The 17,296-nt window shown below is 42.4% G+C and overlaps 1 protein-coding gene across 1 annotated transcript in view; it reads right to left on the bottom strand.

Moving 5' to 3' along the window:
- Positions 1-5,525: 5,525 nt before the first annotated feature.
- DHX34 (DExH-box helicase 34) overlaps positions 5,526-17,296 on the bottom strand; it is a 66,836-nt gene continuing 55,065 nt past the window's right edge. The window contains exons 11-14 of the mRNA XM_068114341.2: positions 11,828-12,076; positions 11,442-11,618; positions 9,369-9,519; positions 5,526-5,931 (exon numbers count right to left, since the gene is read on the bottom strand). Coding sequence (XP_067970442.2) covers positions 5,816-5,931; positions 9,369-9,519; positions 11,442-11,618; positions 11,828-12,076 — 693 coding nt within the window. The 3' untranslated portion in view covers positions 5,526-5,815. The remainder of the gene's footprint in view (positions 5,932-9,368; positions 9,520-11,441; positions 11,619-11,827; positions 12,077-17,296) is intronic.

Raw genomic sequence — 17,296 nt, 5'->3', positions numbered from 1 at the left:
GTTCTCAAAACAGCAACAATATATATCTATAATATCCAACTTTCCCTCCACCTCAACCCTCAAATTTTTTTGGCACTCACTGATGAAGCACAACGTTTGAGGAAGATCCGTTTGGCCATCTTTGAGAGAAATGGTTGCACACACACACACCACACACACGTCTCTCTTACAGTGTAGATTAAACCGAAAATCATGGGAGGACAATGAACCCTCGTGGAAGTGAAGCCTCCGTCGACCCATGTGAGTATGTCTATTAATTACGTATTATTGAACCATGATTACGGCTATTAATTTCGGACTATTGGAATGTACCTTTTCGACATTTAAACCTTTAAGACCCCTTCAACCATTTTGACCCCTTTGAATATTTTATGACCCTTTTTTCCCCCTTAAGAATGTTTCAACCTTTGGATCTTTAGACCGATTTCACCCTTTGACCTTTTATAGTTTAGACTACTGTAGAATCCTTAAACCCTTTTGATCTGTAACTACTGCTGGAACATATCCTTCAGATCTTTTAAGACCCTTTAGAGCATTTGAACCCTTTAGACCCCTTGACCCTTAGACCTTTAAACACCTTGACTCCTTAGACCCTGACTACGGTGAGATTCCTTTCGACCTTTTATACCCCTTACACTTCTCAAGACTATACACCTTTTAGACTCTTTAGATACATTAGACTCCTTTAGATGCACACCACACAAACATCGATGGTGTCTTCTTGCAACACACAGACTCTCCTTTTTTTCACCAAGTAATGCGCAATCTCCACCCACCCGGTAGCTGGTTACTCCACTAGGTTGGGCAGAATTTGCATGTTGGGTCACTCAATTGGTTCACCAATCAAAACCTAGGAGCATGTTGTTAGTCTCACCCCAAACGGAATGCGAGACTATTGTAATGCTTGTGTGTGTTTTTTTTCCTTTAAGGTTTTTTATGCAATTGCCCAATTGATGTGAAACTATAAACATAGGAAAGACTCTTGTTACGTGCTCCTCCCCGACCCCCTGGTCACGGTGTACCTCCGAGCCCCGAGAGGAGTCACGGCAGAAAAATGTGTTATTCTGTATGTCAAAGATCAATGGGGAAGCCACACCAATTGTTACTCACAAACAAATATTGTATTAAGATCACACAAGAATAACAATACAACAATAATAGTAATCAAAAGTACAACAAATAGTATATCATTCCTATGATGGTACCATCAGGTTCGTACAATATAACTCACTGTGCTCCAAGTGAGCGAAAATAAGAAGATTCCCAATGTCTCTATTCCCGGCTTCAAGCCAAAGTTGATTCACTCCAGCGATCGTCAGATCAATGTCCAATCGAGACCAGAATCCCGTTGGGTTGGCAGTTACAGTCCTGCTGCCAAAGCTGTGCAAAGGCGCCCTCCAGGCGACTGGGAAATCCAAAGGCGCCCTCCAGACGACTGGGAAATCACACCCTCGGGTATGGACGTTTCACAGCTCACAGTCGGCGAACGTCAGATTTACCTTCAAAATCCGCGTTGCACACACACACACCAGATACGTCTGAATGCGGTGAAAATGGCTGAAGTCAAGCAAAGAAAAACCTTACGCGACGCACAAAGGCTGAAGCGAAGCAAAGAAACCTTGCCCGACGCGCAAAGCGCGCGAGTCAAAATGGCCGACGGCCCGTACTCGAGACGTAAAGGCAGTCCAACGATTCTCTTCGGAATCGACCGCAAAACCTGACACGCAGGTTGATCTGTCACAGCGATAACAACTCTGTCACCGGAATCCCTTTCATGGGAAACCCAAAGTTCGCTCGTGACTCTTGCTCGCCAACGTTCGCTCCAGACCACAAAGCAACTATGCTTCTTGTCCGACTCCACTCGCTCCGCCTTCTTTTCCTCTTCTTCCTCTTCGTCGTCCGGTTCCCGATATGGTTTCCTTTAATTCTAACTTTTTCACCTTTTGAAAACAGTTCCTAAACAATAAACCTTTTGAAAACAATAATAGTACATGGAATCAAAAATGTTTACAGTGGATGAAAACCACCACAACGGAAGTGACGAATCCGTAACACTCTCCATGGAGAATTTTTTTTTTTGCCAACTCTGACATAGGTCACATGCTATGGCAGCCATATTGGATTAAGACGAAAATTTGGACATCATTTTCTCTGAAACCGCTCAACAAAAAAATTTAAAATTGGCATATGCCATCAACTCCTCATGGGGTATATAGGGTGATGACGTTGACGTCATCTGTGAAGTGGTATTCCAGCCATAATTGGTGAAATATAAATCCTTATCCAAACCTGAAACTTCATATATCTGATGTATCGCATGATGTGAGTGAAGAATTAAATTTATGACGTTTATAACCCATGCCAAGAAACTATATGACATAATAGGATGATATGGGTAGATATAGGCCATATATAGGGTGATGACGTTGACGTCATCTGTGAAGTGGTATTCCAGCCATAATTGGTGAAATATAAATCCTTATCCAAACCTGAAACTTCATATATCTGATGTATCGCATGATGTGAGTGAAGAATTAAATTTATGACGTTTATAACCCATGCCAAGAAACTATATGACATAATAGGATGATATGGGTAGATATAGGCCATAATAGCAGCGTGTTCAGTTAACGATGGTATTTTTGTTTATAACGAACGCGTGAGGCGAGACTGCGCTGTACGAGTGATGTTCTAGTTTATTTGGATTTAGTAAGTATTGTGCAATGCATGACATCTTTCTTGTTTGTCTGTCTGGCTGTTTGTTTGTGAGCAGTATATCTCAAAAGGTTATGGACGGATTCGGATGAAACTTGGTGAACAGGTTGGGTTTGTGACAAGAACGAGCCGATCAGATTTTGGTTCAGGTCCAGATGCAGATCTGGCCTATCTGTATGATACAAAACGTAAACTGCTCTGCCTGACGGAGGTACTGGTATGCTCTCTACCGAGTGCCGCTCCAGTTTCCATCAAACTAAACTCTCAAACTTTTAAAGCAAATATAATGTAATGAACACCGACGTTTAAATAAAGATCCGTTTTCCATACCGATTGCACTTCCCTTTGAACACAACAGCAAATATTTAACTTAATTTGAACTCTGACATCCAGCAGCTGTAGTGATTTACTTTTACATCCCCAATGTAAATATTTACAGCACGAAAGTTACTTCTAGCTTTGAAAACAATAATAGATTATAGGATATAACAGATATTCTGTTTAAGAGTTGATAATGCATTCCAGAAGAACCAAATTGTAGAAGTTGAGCTTTATACAGTTGCTGTCACGCTCTCCTCTAAGCTGTCTAGTCAGGGTTTGAATCCCGACCGAGCTCTGAGCTGCCATCCTGGTGTTTCACAGGCAAGGTGATCCATCAATGTGTGTGCTCTCCCTCCTGTCCCTTGGATGGATGTTAAACTAGATTTCCGGTCTGCCGGCATGAGTTGGTGGACGTTAAATACCCACAATGTCCTTCACGAGGAATGGGCAAGTTATCGCCAGCATCATCAAAAAATTACAAATTCCTGCCCCAATACTGCTGGGAAAGCAATGGCAAACCACCTTGTATAACCCTTGCCAAGAAATTGCTTTGGCAGTACTGGACTTGTTTTCGAGTGGAACACCAGAATATAAGTGCAGTTACTGTGCTTTATTTATTTATTTTAGTTGGTAGTCAATTCAAATTTTGAACTGTCAAATTCAATTGTCAAGTCAAATTTAATGTGAGGAAATATACATATATATATATATATATATATATATATATATATATATATATATATATATATATATATATATATATATATATAACCGATGAACAAGTGGAAGGAATGTATGGAGGCAAAAGGTCTGAAGGTGAATATCAGAAAATGGTAAAGCATGTGTTGAGGTGGAAAGAACTGGGAAGTGGCCCTGTGCTGTGTGCAGGAAGGGTGCCGGAGTGAACTCCATTCAATGTACAATGTGCGCTGAGTGGGTTCATCAAAAATGTAGTGGTCTGAGAGGGTCATTAACCAGTGTGGCAGCTACATTCAAATGTAAGGTGTGCACAGAGGGAGCTGCAGATGGAGGAAATGTTGAGTTGGATCTTGGAGACGGCATGAAGCTGGAAGGTGTGAAAAAATTTTGCTACCTCGGAGACATGCTGAATGGAGAAGGTGGATCAGACTCGGCAACGGTTGCTTGAGTGAGATGTGCATGGAAGAAGTTTCGGGAACTGAGTGGCGTGCTGACGAGGAGGGGAGTGTCGTTGAAGCTGAAGGGAAAGGTGTATGCAGCATTTGTGAGAAGTGTTATGATTTATGGGAGCGAGACATGGATAATGAACGTAGAGCAGCAACAAAGGCTGGAAAGGGTGGAAATGCGAATGGTTCGGTGGATGTGCGGTGTATCGTTAAGAGAGAGGAAGACAAATGACAAAATGTGAAAAATGATGGGAATAGAGCCTGTGATTGATGTTGTGAAGAGGAACAGGTTGAGATGGTTTGGCCATGTGTTGAGGAAGGATGAAAGTGAATGGTTGAGAAGAGTGATGGAAATGAATGTAGGAGGAAGTAGAGGACGGGGAAGACCGAGAAAGACTTGGCTAAAGATGGTGGAAGAAGAAATGCGGCCAAGGTAGTTAACAAGGAGAGATGTAGAAAATAGGGCAAAATGGAGAAGATTGTCATGGGGCCCACAAGGCTAACCTCCGCTCTTGCAGGGAAAATGGCCTTAAAATGCATGTTGTTGTTGTTGTTGTTGTTGTATAAAACCGACAAACACGGTCAGTCTGTGAAGCCGTCAGGCTGTGATTATGTGTCTTAATACCGCACTGTTTGAACACCGGTTGCTCCCTGTCTATTAATTTTGTACGTCTATTAATTATGGATTGTTGATATATACCTTTCGACTCTTTAGAATGCCGAGATCCCTTAGACCTTTGAAGACCCTTTATGTCCCCCAGCACCCTTAAGACCCCGAAAGACCACAAAGACCCAATGGACCCTGAAAACCCCGAAGACCCTTAAAGACTCAAAATATCCAATACTTATGGTGGGCAATGCACAATATCTGGATTGACTGCAGTCGCCTGTGTGGACAGATCTGTGAAGTTTGAGTGCAGGCCTCTGACATTGGTGGACCCTAGGGCTGGAGAGGTAGAACCAGTGCACCACATGACAAATCCGTTTTAAAGGCCATCTGACACAGATTACGGTTTTCAAATTAAGCAGACCATATCAGTCTGCTTTATTTATAGCGATTTTGTTTGAAACCTGACTATCCTAAATTGATTTTGTTTTATAAATGCCCATCATTGTCACAAATGAGCAATTACTTATGAAAAATAATTGTTTCACACAATGGCTGTCAAATGCTCCAGGAAGTGAATGCTATGTGAGACTGAGGCTCCAGTTAAACTGATGTGATGCGCAGTATGTGGGTTGTGTAAAATTAGGAACGACCATCAAGTAAGCAAAAATAACAAGCTCAGTGTGAGCGATTAAAAAAAATAAAAAAAATTTACATTATTATTAATCAATGCAAAATTACTCGATGTAGTTTAATAAATTATATAAAATACAAATTACTTCTCTCAATGGTTTAAACTATTGTGCCCAAGGTTATATCTAGTTGGTGTTGTATACGTTGTGCACAAGTGTATGAAACTGCGTTGCAGTCTTTACGATCAATACATTTACAGGAAGGCAATCCCAATGGCTGACAAACATTATCCCACGATACTAATCTGTCCTACGTACAGCTGAAGGCTGCACGCATCGTTGTCCATATACCCGATGACTACAAAGACGCTTTAAGGCAAGCATGATGTGAATGATCACTTGTGTGTCCTCCGGTGTTTGATGATCTCCATAGGGGTCAGGAGCAGGTCCTGCTCACAAGATTCACAATGGTACAACTGCTGCAGGTGAGATGAGCTGCTGCTTTTCTTTTCTGCAAAAAAAAAAAAAATTCAAACTATTTCTTGCTGTGTCTCATGTTACAGATGCATGAACAATTAGAATAGCACACGGTGGAGCGCATACCTCCTCCAGTCTGAACAGTTTACGAGTGATGTGGATCTGGATCTTTACCAACATCTAATCAATTCGACCTTATCACACACCCAACCTCCCCACCAAGTTTCATCCTAATCTGTACATTGCTCTTTGAGATATCATGCTATACAGTGCCTTCAGAAAGTATTCACACCCCTTGATTTTTTTTTGCCATTTTGTTGTGTTACCGCCTAAATTTAAAATGGATTAAATTGAGATTTTTGCTCACTGATCTGCACATAATACCCCATAATGTCCAAATGGAATATATATATATATATATTTTAGAAAATTTTATGTAAAAAAAAGAAAAAGAAATACCAAAATATCTAATTTACATAAGTATTCAACCACTGAGTCAATACTTTTTGGAATAGCCGTTGACAGTGACTACAGCTTCAAGTGTTTTTGACAATGTCTATCAGCTTTGCACATATGGATTTTGGGAGTTTCTCTCAATCTTCCTCACAGATTTGCTCAAGCTCTGTCAAGTTAGATGGGGAGTGTCGGTGAACAGCAATCTTCAAGTCTTTCCACAGATTCTCATTGGGATTCAAGTCTGGGCTTTGGCTGGGCCACTCAAGGACTTTCACGTTCTTGGTCTGAAGCCATTCCAGTGTTGCTTTGGGTACATGTTTGGAGTCATTTTCCTGTTGAACATAAATCTTCGCCGCAGTCTAAGGTCTTTGGCACTCTGAAGCAGGTTCTCCTCAAGGATTTGCCTATATTTGGTTCCATTCATTATTCCCTCTATCTTTACAAGTCTCCCAGTCACTGCCGCTGAAAAGCATTCCCATAGCATGACACTGCCACCACCATGTTTCACGGAAGGATGGTGTTGGATGCGTGATGGGTTGTGCTTCGTTTCTGCCAGACGTAGCACTTTGCATTCAGACCAAAGTTTCATTTTCATCTCATTGGACCACAAAATGTTTTGCCTCATGCTCTGAGTCTTTCATGTGCCTTTTTGCAAACTCCAGGTGTGCTGTCATGTGCTTCTTTCTCAGGAGTGGCTTCCATCTAGCCACTCTCCCATAAAGCCTAGATTTGTGAAGTGCTGTAAGGACTGTTGTTCTTCTGGCAGGTTCTCCCATCTCAGCCAAGGAACTCTGTAGTTCTGTCAGTCGTCATTGGGTTCTTCGTCACCTCCCTGACCAAGGTCCTTTTTGCCCGGTTGCTCAGTTTGGTCGGACGGCCAGCTCTAAGAAGAGTCTTGGTAGTTCCATATTGTTTCCATTTCCTAATGATGGAGCTTACTTTGCTCTTGGGAACTTTCAACACTCTAGAAATTGTTTTCTACCCTTCCCCAGATCTATGCCTCCTCACAATCCTATATCAGAGTTCTACGCACAGTTCCTTGGATTTCATGGTGAGGTTTCTGCTCTGACATGCACGGTCTCCTGTGGGACCTTATTAGTCAGGTTCACTATGTCAATAAATTATATTTCGTTCAAAATCATGGTAGATTAGCAAACCTATACATTTTTGGAAAGGTTGTAGCATAAGGAAACTAAAAATCAATGTTTACATTTGGAGAGATACCTGTATGGCGGCCATTTTGGATTTTCAAAATGGCCACTGTAAAATACATATTTTGTTCTATTTCTGCCTCTAATTACCCTAAAAACTTTTTAAAATATACTAAACCTATATTTTCAGGGACAAGGAATCCAATGAAAGTATCAAATTAGTGCTATGGGGAATGGTAAGACACGAATCAAAGGTTTTGAATTGCAAAATACTGTCTTTATATTCGCGATAAGTTGCATAATCAAATGCATGTTATCATTTTGTACAGAGAGTTAATAACATCAAAATGTGTCACAATAATTCATATCACCAAACATACACCAAACATTTGCTTTAAATATTTCCCTATTGATTCTTGTCTTTTTGCAATTGTTGTTTTCATGTATTGTTATGCATTATGTTTGCCACTCTGTCAAAGCGCCTTTGGGCTTCTTGAAAAGCGCTATACAAAATAAATGAATTATTATTATTATTATTACACAGGCAGTCAGCAAAATCATACATACACATGCAGTCAGTATAACATCACATCTACACAGGCAGTCAATGACAAAATATACACAGGCAGTCAATGGCATCAAACATACACGATTACAGAATATGCCATTTAGAGTTCGTCATCACTGTCCTGTGTGTCGTATCCGACAATATAGTCCGCATCGTTTTCACAGTCAGTTCCACACAAGCAAAGGTCGGTCAAATTGATTGGCAAATCGAATCGATCGAATGGTCGATCGAAGCGATTGGTCGAATGGAATTGGTCGATTGGTCGAATTGGTCGAATCGAATTGGTCGAAATTGGCAAATGTAAACATTGATTTTCAGATTTTCCATGTAATAACGTTTCCAAAAATGCATAGGTTTGCTAATCTACCATGATTTTGAACGAAAAAACATAGTGAACCTGACTATATATAGAAAGGTGTGTTTTTTTCTAAATCATGTCCAATCAATTGAAATGGCCACAGGTGGACTCCAATCAAGTTGTAAAGACATCTCAAGGATGATCAAAGGAAATTGGATGCACCTGAGCTCAATTTGGAGTGTCATAGCAAAGGGGTTGAATACTTATTAACTCTCAATACTGAAGAATCATTTTAAAATCCTAGGATCGGGAACTTGAACTTCACCAAAATCTAAGCAATCGGTCCTTGACACACACCCAACCTGTCCACCAAGTTTCATCGAAATCAGTCCATAACTTTGAGATATTGTGCTCCAAGACAAACACATTTAAAAACATAACCTCTGTCCACCCTTGGTGACAGGTAATGACATGCAAGAGGTGTAATGAAACATGTACTGCACGGTGCCCTGGAGAATCGTCCCGTTTATGTGCTCATGGCAGCAGAGGATAACGTTGGGTTGACATGGAGTATCGAGCATTGAAATACACACCCATCTGTTCACCCTAGTTTCACCCCATTCCTTTATAACCCCAACCGTCCTTACTCCTTCCAATTGGTTGCATTTTGACATTCCATGGGGCAGATAATCCCTGATAAAGATCCCTCTTCCCACAACTGTCCCCAGGAAAATGCTCCATAAACCAACAGAGTTAAAAAGAAATCCTCATCTCAAATTTGATTCTAAGCTATATTCAGCACCACCACTTCAAACATGCTGCATGCATTACATCTGGCATTGTCACTTTGCAGCAGCTTCCATGAGGAGATGAAGCATAAGTAATTTGCACATGCTCACAATATTTACAACCAAAAGATGGTCTGTTGAAAGAACGACTCGAGGGCGAAATAAGCAGGTGACACATCCCAGTCTGGGGTATCTCCATCCAAGGCTCACCTTCCTGCTTTTCCTCAAGCTCGGCTGGTGCTGTGAGAGTGCACGCCTCCATATGCTGCAGTTTCTCCAACGGTGTGAGTGGGAAGTGTAGACTGCAGATCGGACATGTCCAGAACACGCGCAGACATTCGCCAAAGAGCTTTTTGTCTTCCTGCACCGAGACATTCCAAAACAACCACGTTCAAAACAATCTAACTATGTATCACTTTTTCTACACCATCGAAGGCTCACGAGGAGCTTGGATATATATTATAAGTAAGACTAAAATACATCGATGTACTTTCACTGGAGTTACAAGGACATCAGAAGACTAACGGACATGACATTTGAACCTTCGATGATCCTTGTTCAGATGGGAATGCTAAACATTCAAGCCCTTGAGCATGTACTCACAAATGGAGAAATCTATAACGAAATGTGATGTCCAAGCTGCTGCTCATCTACTTATGTGGACGAACAAGTGGAAGTTCGTAAAAGTTTCAAAACTTAAAAGGCAAACAAACAATTTTTTTTGTTCATTTTTTAAAGCGATTCATTTACGATTCTTCTTAAGACACAAAAAATTGCTTTATTAGAAATCAAAGTTCAGCATAATTTTAATCTATAATAATAAAAGGCAGTGTGTGTGTGTTCTTGTGTCCAGGCTGCTTTTGCAAGCCATGGCGATACAGTAGACAGCGCTCTCTTTTTACTTTTACGTATGCAGTTTGTTATTACGAGAGATGACATTGATTCACATTTTGTGCGATCTAATTTCATCTTATTACAATTCACCAAATGTCCGTCTGTCTGTCCGTCCGTCCGTTCCCAGGTACCACAAAAACGGCTGAACCGATCGCAACGAAATTTTGGGTGGGTAATCCTGGGACCCCCTGGAGTAAAATAGGCTATATTGTTTTTCCAATCTCAGCTTTGGTCTCCAGCATTTTCAGGTTTGGACTCCCGCCTCACGTTATTGTCCCGGGTGCCGCAAAACGATACGATACACCTCCATGCCCGTGGGATTCCCACGGGTGATCCCACTCGTTAAATTAATACGAGTTATAATAATAAAACTATAAAAATACACTTATTTTAAAAAACATCAAATCACACCGTGTTTGGAATTCCACCATGTTGAACTGCAGCGTTGCACATTTCGCTGATTTCCTGCTTCATTTTCACTTTTATTGAAGACTATTTAAAGGTAAACATTTGTGCCGTATTGAAATGTGAAATTTGTGAACAATTTCTGTCCTCTTTGGGGACTGCTTATTTGTGGGGTCTACTCAACTACATTTTTAGAGGGCCCTCGAGGTGCTCCACATGAAATTAAAACAAATCTGGTGAAAAACGGATGTTTTAAAAATGAAATCACATCGTTCTGTGCGTTCTGCAGGCTAACCTAACAAGTGGGTACACACACACACGGACGTACAGGCAAGATGGCGCGTTTTCTGTGTGATTTATCTGTTACATGTGATTGTATTAATGGATGCACCTGAGGCTGTTACACCTGCGCTAAAATAGGCTTGGAGGAAATGTGAAGTGTTTGAGGGATTATACACCTTGACGATGTAGAATTCCGGAGAATCGTAGAATTTTGAGGCCTCACTGGTGTGAGTGCAGTATTTACCTCGCTGATTGCATATGCTTGTCCATTTTGATATAAGTAACTAGATAACTAGATGAGACGCCCAGGGAGTTCTGAGTATGTGGAAAGCAGGTGGGAGAGGGGGGGAGGGGGTTGTCAGGGAGTGGGTGGGATCAGGAGGGGCAGGTGAGGGTCCGTGGGGGGTAGAAAGTGGAGTGGGGGAGATGTCTGGTCGCATATATTTATTTTCCCGGCACAAAGCGACCCTGCGTTGTACAGCAACGCCGGTACTTTTGCTAGTCTAAAATATATAAATCATCTGATGTAAAGATAAACAGATTAATCAGCAGACAATATCAACCAAGTTGGACAGAGCTTGCATCCCAGGCTCGTGGGGAGGGAGGGGGAGGGTGGGGAGGGGAGGAGGGTGGGATTATACAGAAGCCCTGTGTGCTGGGAGAAAAAACATGCAGGAGCATTTTGATGCAGGTAGAACTGACCACGAGGCAGTTGTAGGTGAGGAAATTATTGACAGCCATTCCTCCTTTGGTTGGGTGTAGCTTGCTCTGCCCCATGGGAATCATGCCCTCAGTAGAAAGCTTCCCACCATTGACACCAGGCCCCACATATTGGTTTTGCACTTCCAGGCAGCCGAGTCTGCGCAGCTTGTATTTCACCTAAACAAGGGGGTGGGAGGGTGGGGAGGGGAGTTTGTGCAGCCAGTCTGGATTTTGGAAGTGTTTTTTTTTCCTGTTTGCAAAACATTTATTGGGATACAATTGTCCTCTATGGACTGAAACCTCTTCAGCTTGCATTTAACGATTTAACAGGGACTCTATGGACTCTATGGACATGCAGAGTAAACCTTAAGGCTCCGGTCCCTTACCTGCACTGCCAAAAATTCTGCAAGCTTGCAGGACAGAGTCGAAGCGAGCTTTCCACGGCCCTGACTCGAGGCACGACCTTGGAGGTGCGTTTTCAGAAGTTCAGACCAAGCCGAGCGAAGTTGCACGGCCGCCCACAGGTATTTCTGAGCCTCCTCGCTGTCCTCGAAGGAAATCTCAAGCCAACTGTCGACCACCACCTTTCGACAATCAGCGTTTGTATCCAACGAACTTGAGAATTGCAGCAGGACCTGCACGACAGGGATTAAGCTTAATCCCAATCAAGATTAATCAAGAAAATACCCAATCACATTAAACTTGATGGGGACCGCAAGGCCAACCCCCGCTCTAGCAGGGAAAATGGCCTTAAAATGCCTGTTGTTGTGTTGCACTAAACTAGCTGAAACCTGTGGAAGGTCAAATGTTAGAAAATATTCCGAGACGCAACTCCCCAATCCAATACGTTTCAATGAGGTACAGATCATCTGTGTACATCAAGGAGTTAACGCACTATTGCCTGACGGGCATTTCATCGACATATGACACGAGAGAAAGTCACCATGAAGACCATGAGACCACGGTATGGAGCAGAAACAATGCGCCAAAGGAAGTAGGTGCAAATATATATATTTTTAACTCCTAAGCATATTACTGTATAATATAAATAGTATAGATAACTTTTTTCATAAGACTGCTTAGCGTAATACTCCGTATAACATAACATATTTCTATATAAAATATATAAACAACAGATGCGCTTTTCATTGTGAGGCAGTTGCAGGAGAAGTACATGGAGAAGAGGAAGAAGTTGTTTTTTGGGTTTGTTGATCTGGAGAAAGCATTTGATAGGGTTCCACGCAAAGTATTGACATGGGCATTGAGGAAGTTAGGAGTGGAGGAATGGTTGATCAGAGTAGTGATGGCAATGTACAAAAGAGCGCGCACAGCTGTAAGGACGAAGGACGGGAACAGTGGTGAGTTTGAGGTGAAGGTGGGAGTGCATCAGGGGTCGGTACTAAGTCCACTACTATTTGTAGCTGTGATGGAGGTGCTGGCTCAGAACGTAAAGGAGGGTTTACCGTGGGAGTTGTTGTATGCAGATGATCTGGTGTTGATTGCGGAAAGTATGGATGGACTGAAGGAAAAGATGAACAAGTGGAAGGAATGTATGGAGACAAAAGGTCTGAAGGTGAATATCGGAAAGACGAAGGTGATGGCAAGTGGTAAAGCATGTGGTGAGGTGGAAAGAACTGGGAAGTGGCCGTGTGCTGTGTGCAGGAAGGGTGTCGGAGTGAACTCCATTCAATGTACAATGTGCGCTGAGTGGGTTGATCAAAAATGTAGTGGTCTGAGAGGGTCATTTACCAGTGTGGCAGCTACATTCAAATGTAAGGTGTGCACAGAGGGAGCTGCAGATGGAGGAAATGTTGAGTTGGATCTTGGAGACGGTGTGAAGCTGGAAGGTGTGAAAACATTTTGCTACCTCGGAGACATGCTGAATGGAGAAGGTGGATCAGACTCGGCAACGGTTGCTCGAGTGAGATGTGCATGGAAGAAGTTTCGGGAACCGAGTGGCGTGCTGATGAGGAGGAGAGTGTCGCTGAAGCTGAAGGGAAAGGTGTATGCTGCATGTGTGAGAAGTGTTATGATTTATGGGAGCGAGACATGGGTAATGAACGTAGAGCAGCAACGAAGGCTGGAAAGGGTGGAAATGCGAATGGTTCGATGGATGTGCGGAGTATCGTTGAGAGAGAGGAAGACAAATGATGAATTGCGAAAGATGATGGGAATATTGCCTGTGATTGATGCTGTGAAGAGGAACAGGCTGAGATGGTTTGGTCATGTGTTGAGGAAGGATGAAAGTGACTGGTTGAGAAGAGTGATGGAAATTGATGTAGAAGGAAGTAGAGGACGGGGAAGACCGAGAAATACTTGGCTAAAGATGGTGGAAGAAGAAATGCGGGCAAGGGGGTTAGCAAGGAGAGATGCAGAAAATAGGGCAAAATGGAGAAGATTGTCATGGGGACCGCAAGGCTAACCCCCGCTCTAGCAGGGAAAATGGCCTTAAAATGCATGTTGTTGTTGTTGTTGTTGTTGTTGTATATAAAATATTATTTAATTTTTTAAGAATAATTTTTTTATCATGAATTTTTTTTTTGGGGATATAAAATATTTAAATAATCGTTTTACAAGAAACTATTTATCTATTTATTTATTGTGAACTAGTTAACATGGGGGTTTGGAGGGAGAATATGGGCAGTTTACACAGCTGTTTAAATAATAAAATTATTTTGGTTTCAGGTCGTATGTGAAACTGAGGATTGTTGGATGAACCACTGAAACCACACACCGAACCCACTTTGCACCATCATCTGATAGGCCCTCCTTCCATCACCTGACAGGCCCTCCTTCAATCACCTGACAGGCCCTCCTTCAATCACCTGACAGGCCCTCGTTCAATCACCTGACAGTGCCTCCTTCAATCACCTGACAGGTCCTCTGACAGGCCCTCCTTCAATCACCTGACAGGTCCTCCTTCCATCACCTGACAGGTCCTCCTTCCATCACATGACAGGCCCTCGTTCAATCACCTGACAGGCCCTCCTTCAATCACCTGACAGGCCCTCCTTCAATCACCTGACAGGCCCTCCTTCAATCACCTGACAGGCCCTCCTTCAATCACCTGACAGGCCCTCCTTAAATCACCTGACAGGCCCTCCTTAAATCACCTGACAGGCCCTCCTTAAATCACCTGACAGGCCCTCCTTAAATCACCTGACAGGCACTCCTTAAATCACCTGACAGGCCCTCCTTCAATCACCTAACAGGCCCTCCTTCAATCACCTGACAGGCCCTCCTTCAATCACCTGACAGGCCCTCCTTCAATCACCTGACAGGCCCTCCTTAAATCACCTGACAGGCCCTCCTTAAATCACCTGACAGGTCCTCCTTCCATCACCTGACAGGTCCTCTGACAGGCCCTCCTTCAATCACCTGACAGGTCCTCCTTCCATCACAGGTCCTCCTTCCATCACCTGACAGGCCCTCGTTCAATCACCTGACAGGCCCTCCTTCAATCACCTGACAGGCCCTCCTTCAATCACCTGACAGGCCCTCCTTCCATCACCTGACAGGCCCTCGTTCCATCACCTGACAGGCCCTCGTTCCATCACCTGACAGGCCCTCGTTCCATCACCTGACAGGCCCTCGTTCCATCACCTGACAGGCCCTCCTCCTTCCATCCCCTGACAAGGTGTGCAATGGAAACTTTAGATTAGGAAAGCGAGTTCCAAAATGTTTTCAAGGTCATGACAATATCGATGCTACGCAATCCAAAAACCGAAATACTGTGAGGCCACAAACCATCAGGAACCGATGCCTTTGCGAAGGTTATGGAGGATCTCAAAATGATGATGAACAGACCACCATTGGTGATCTCATTAACAGAATGAGAGATTACCTAGGCAATGAGGAACCATATCGTTTTTAATACATGAAGAAACAACTTCTGCAACATTTCGGAGGAGAAATTATCATCAGCGAGGTGTGTGGTAGGCAAATCATTGTGAGTTTCAGAAGAACAGCATGACTTTTTTTGTCAACCACGGTCTGATGGTGGTGATGAAGACAGGACTGTGAAGGCTGCAGCTGAACTTGTATTATGCAAGCTGAAAGACCCCGAGCACTCCTTGTACCACTTCAGCTTGGTCTTGGTGTTGGAATGCATTTTGCATCAAGGTTCCTCATCGATACTTTAGACACACATGGGTTTAGCTGCTCTTATATGGAGGTTCAGAAATATGAAGGAAGTGCTGCCTGCCCTTGCACAGTAAACTGAAATTCCCGGATTTACCCCATGTCATTTTATGCAGCATGTCACCGATAATGTTGACCACAACATCCGGACCATTAATGGACATTTACCATTGTATGGGCTCAATAGTGTGAATCACACCAAATATTGAGAGAGCTCCTGTGATACCCTGTGTAACCGAGTCAGAGAAGGACCTAGCTGAAGCTGGAGAGACAAATATTGAGCACTATGTCCAAAAGTCTGGAGGTGTTAAAGCATCGACTTATGCAACATTGAAGGAACAATCAGAGGAACCGTGTGTATCAACTGCAGACACAATGTGGAAAATATCACCATCTCTCAGCAAATGTCCAAGACAAGGATCAATTGGTATTCTGAGGTTTTAGAATCATTCAGAAGCTGATTTCGGAAATTTTAGCGCAGACTCGGTTATCATGGATATGTTACTTACAACTACAATATAAGACCCGTCGCTTCGCTGACGGAAATACCAATATTTGTTGCGATGGTTAATCTATGGGGGGGTTAGGGATTCCTGGGAGATCCTGCTCTCCATGCAGGGATAACCAAGGTCACGTGTTGCCATTTGCAGTTTTCACACGCATGTCCATGTACCCATAAAAAAAAGGTTTTTTTGGCTCACAAACACTCCCGAGAGTTATCCGAGTTACCCAAATCCACCGTAGTTGGATTTATTGAAATCCGTTAATCCGTTCTCAAGTTATAACACGACAAACAAACAGACAGACACGGCTCCTTTTACAACAAGTGAATAAAAAAATGTATGCTAAATTAAAAAGGCAATGTAGGGATGACAAACTACAGTCTAAAAAAGATCCTAAACAAGATAGGGATGATGTTGGTTTAGAGAGTAGCTAACAGTATTGCCTTCACATAACAATCCCTACATCACCGCCTCCAGACTATTGTCTAGGGCTAGGCCTAGCTAAAAGTATTAGAAGCTCCTATATTTCATTTCTACATAAGTATAAGATGTTCCTGTATAATTTCAGGGACTTCTTGCAGCTTCAGTTGTCTTTCTTACTTTTCTTTTTTATCAACTTAGAGTAACCAATCACAAATGGAGATAATTAGGCAGGGATCCTAATTTTCGTCTCATGTGTCCGTTTGTTTTTTGGGTTTTTTTTGTCATTAATGTTATCTCTTACACGAGCCTCGATCTTGTATACAAAAAATATATATTATATTATAGAATGCTGTTATTAGAGATGTTCATGCAGTTTGTAAGAAGTTGATGATCAGGTACTGATATAACATTGTATTTGGGCTGCTAATTTGTAGAGTCTCATTATGTGGCTACAGTACAGGAGCAATCAAATACTGGTGCAAGCAGTGAAATGTTTGTAGAAGCTTGAAGCAATAACTGATGAAGTGTAAATGAGGCAGTGATGTAGGGATTGTTATGTGATGGCAATACTGTTAACTACTCCAAACCCTAAATGCCCAAAATAACTGGTGTGGTTTCCCTCTAACCAATATGGCGGGGACAGAGGGGAGAGGCGGAGCCTCTTAAAGGATTTTTTAAATATACGGCCGGACACGTGAAATGAAAGACACTCGTTGTTTTTACTGTTTTGTTCACTTGAAGTATCAATAAAACTTATTATACACTCGAACTGCAAGTGTCCTAGATAAA

The sequence above is a fragment of the Myxine glutinosa genome, chromosome 4 (genome assembly GCF_964187855.1).
Source record: "Myxine glutinosa chromosome 4, kmMyxGlut1.1, whole genome shotgun sequence".
NCBI classification, from domain to species: domain Eukaryota; kingdom Metazoa; phylum Chordata; class Myxini; order Myxiniformes; family Myxinidae; genus Myxine; species Myxine glutinosa.
Note: the sequence above shows the minus strand (reverse complement) of the source record. Positions and strands in the feature narration are given on the sequence as shown.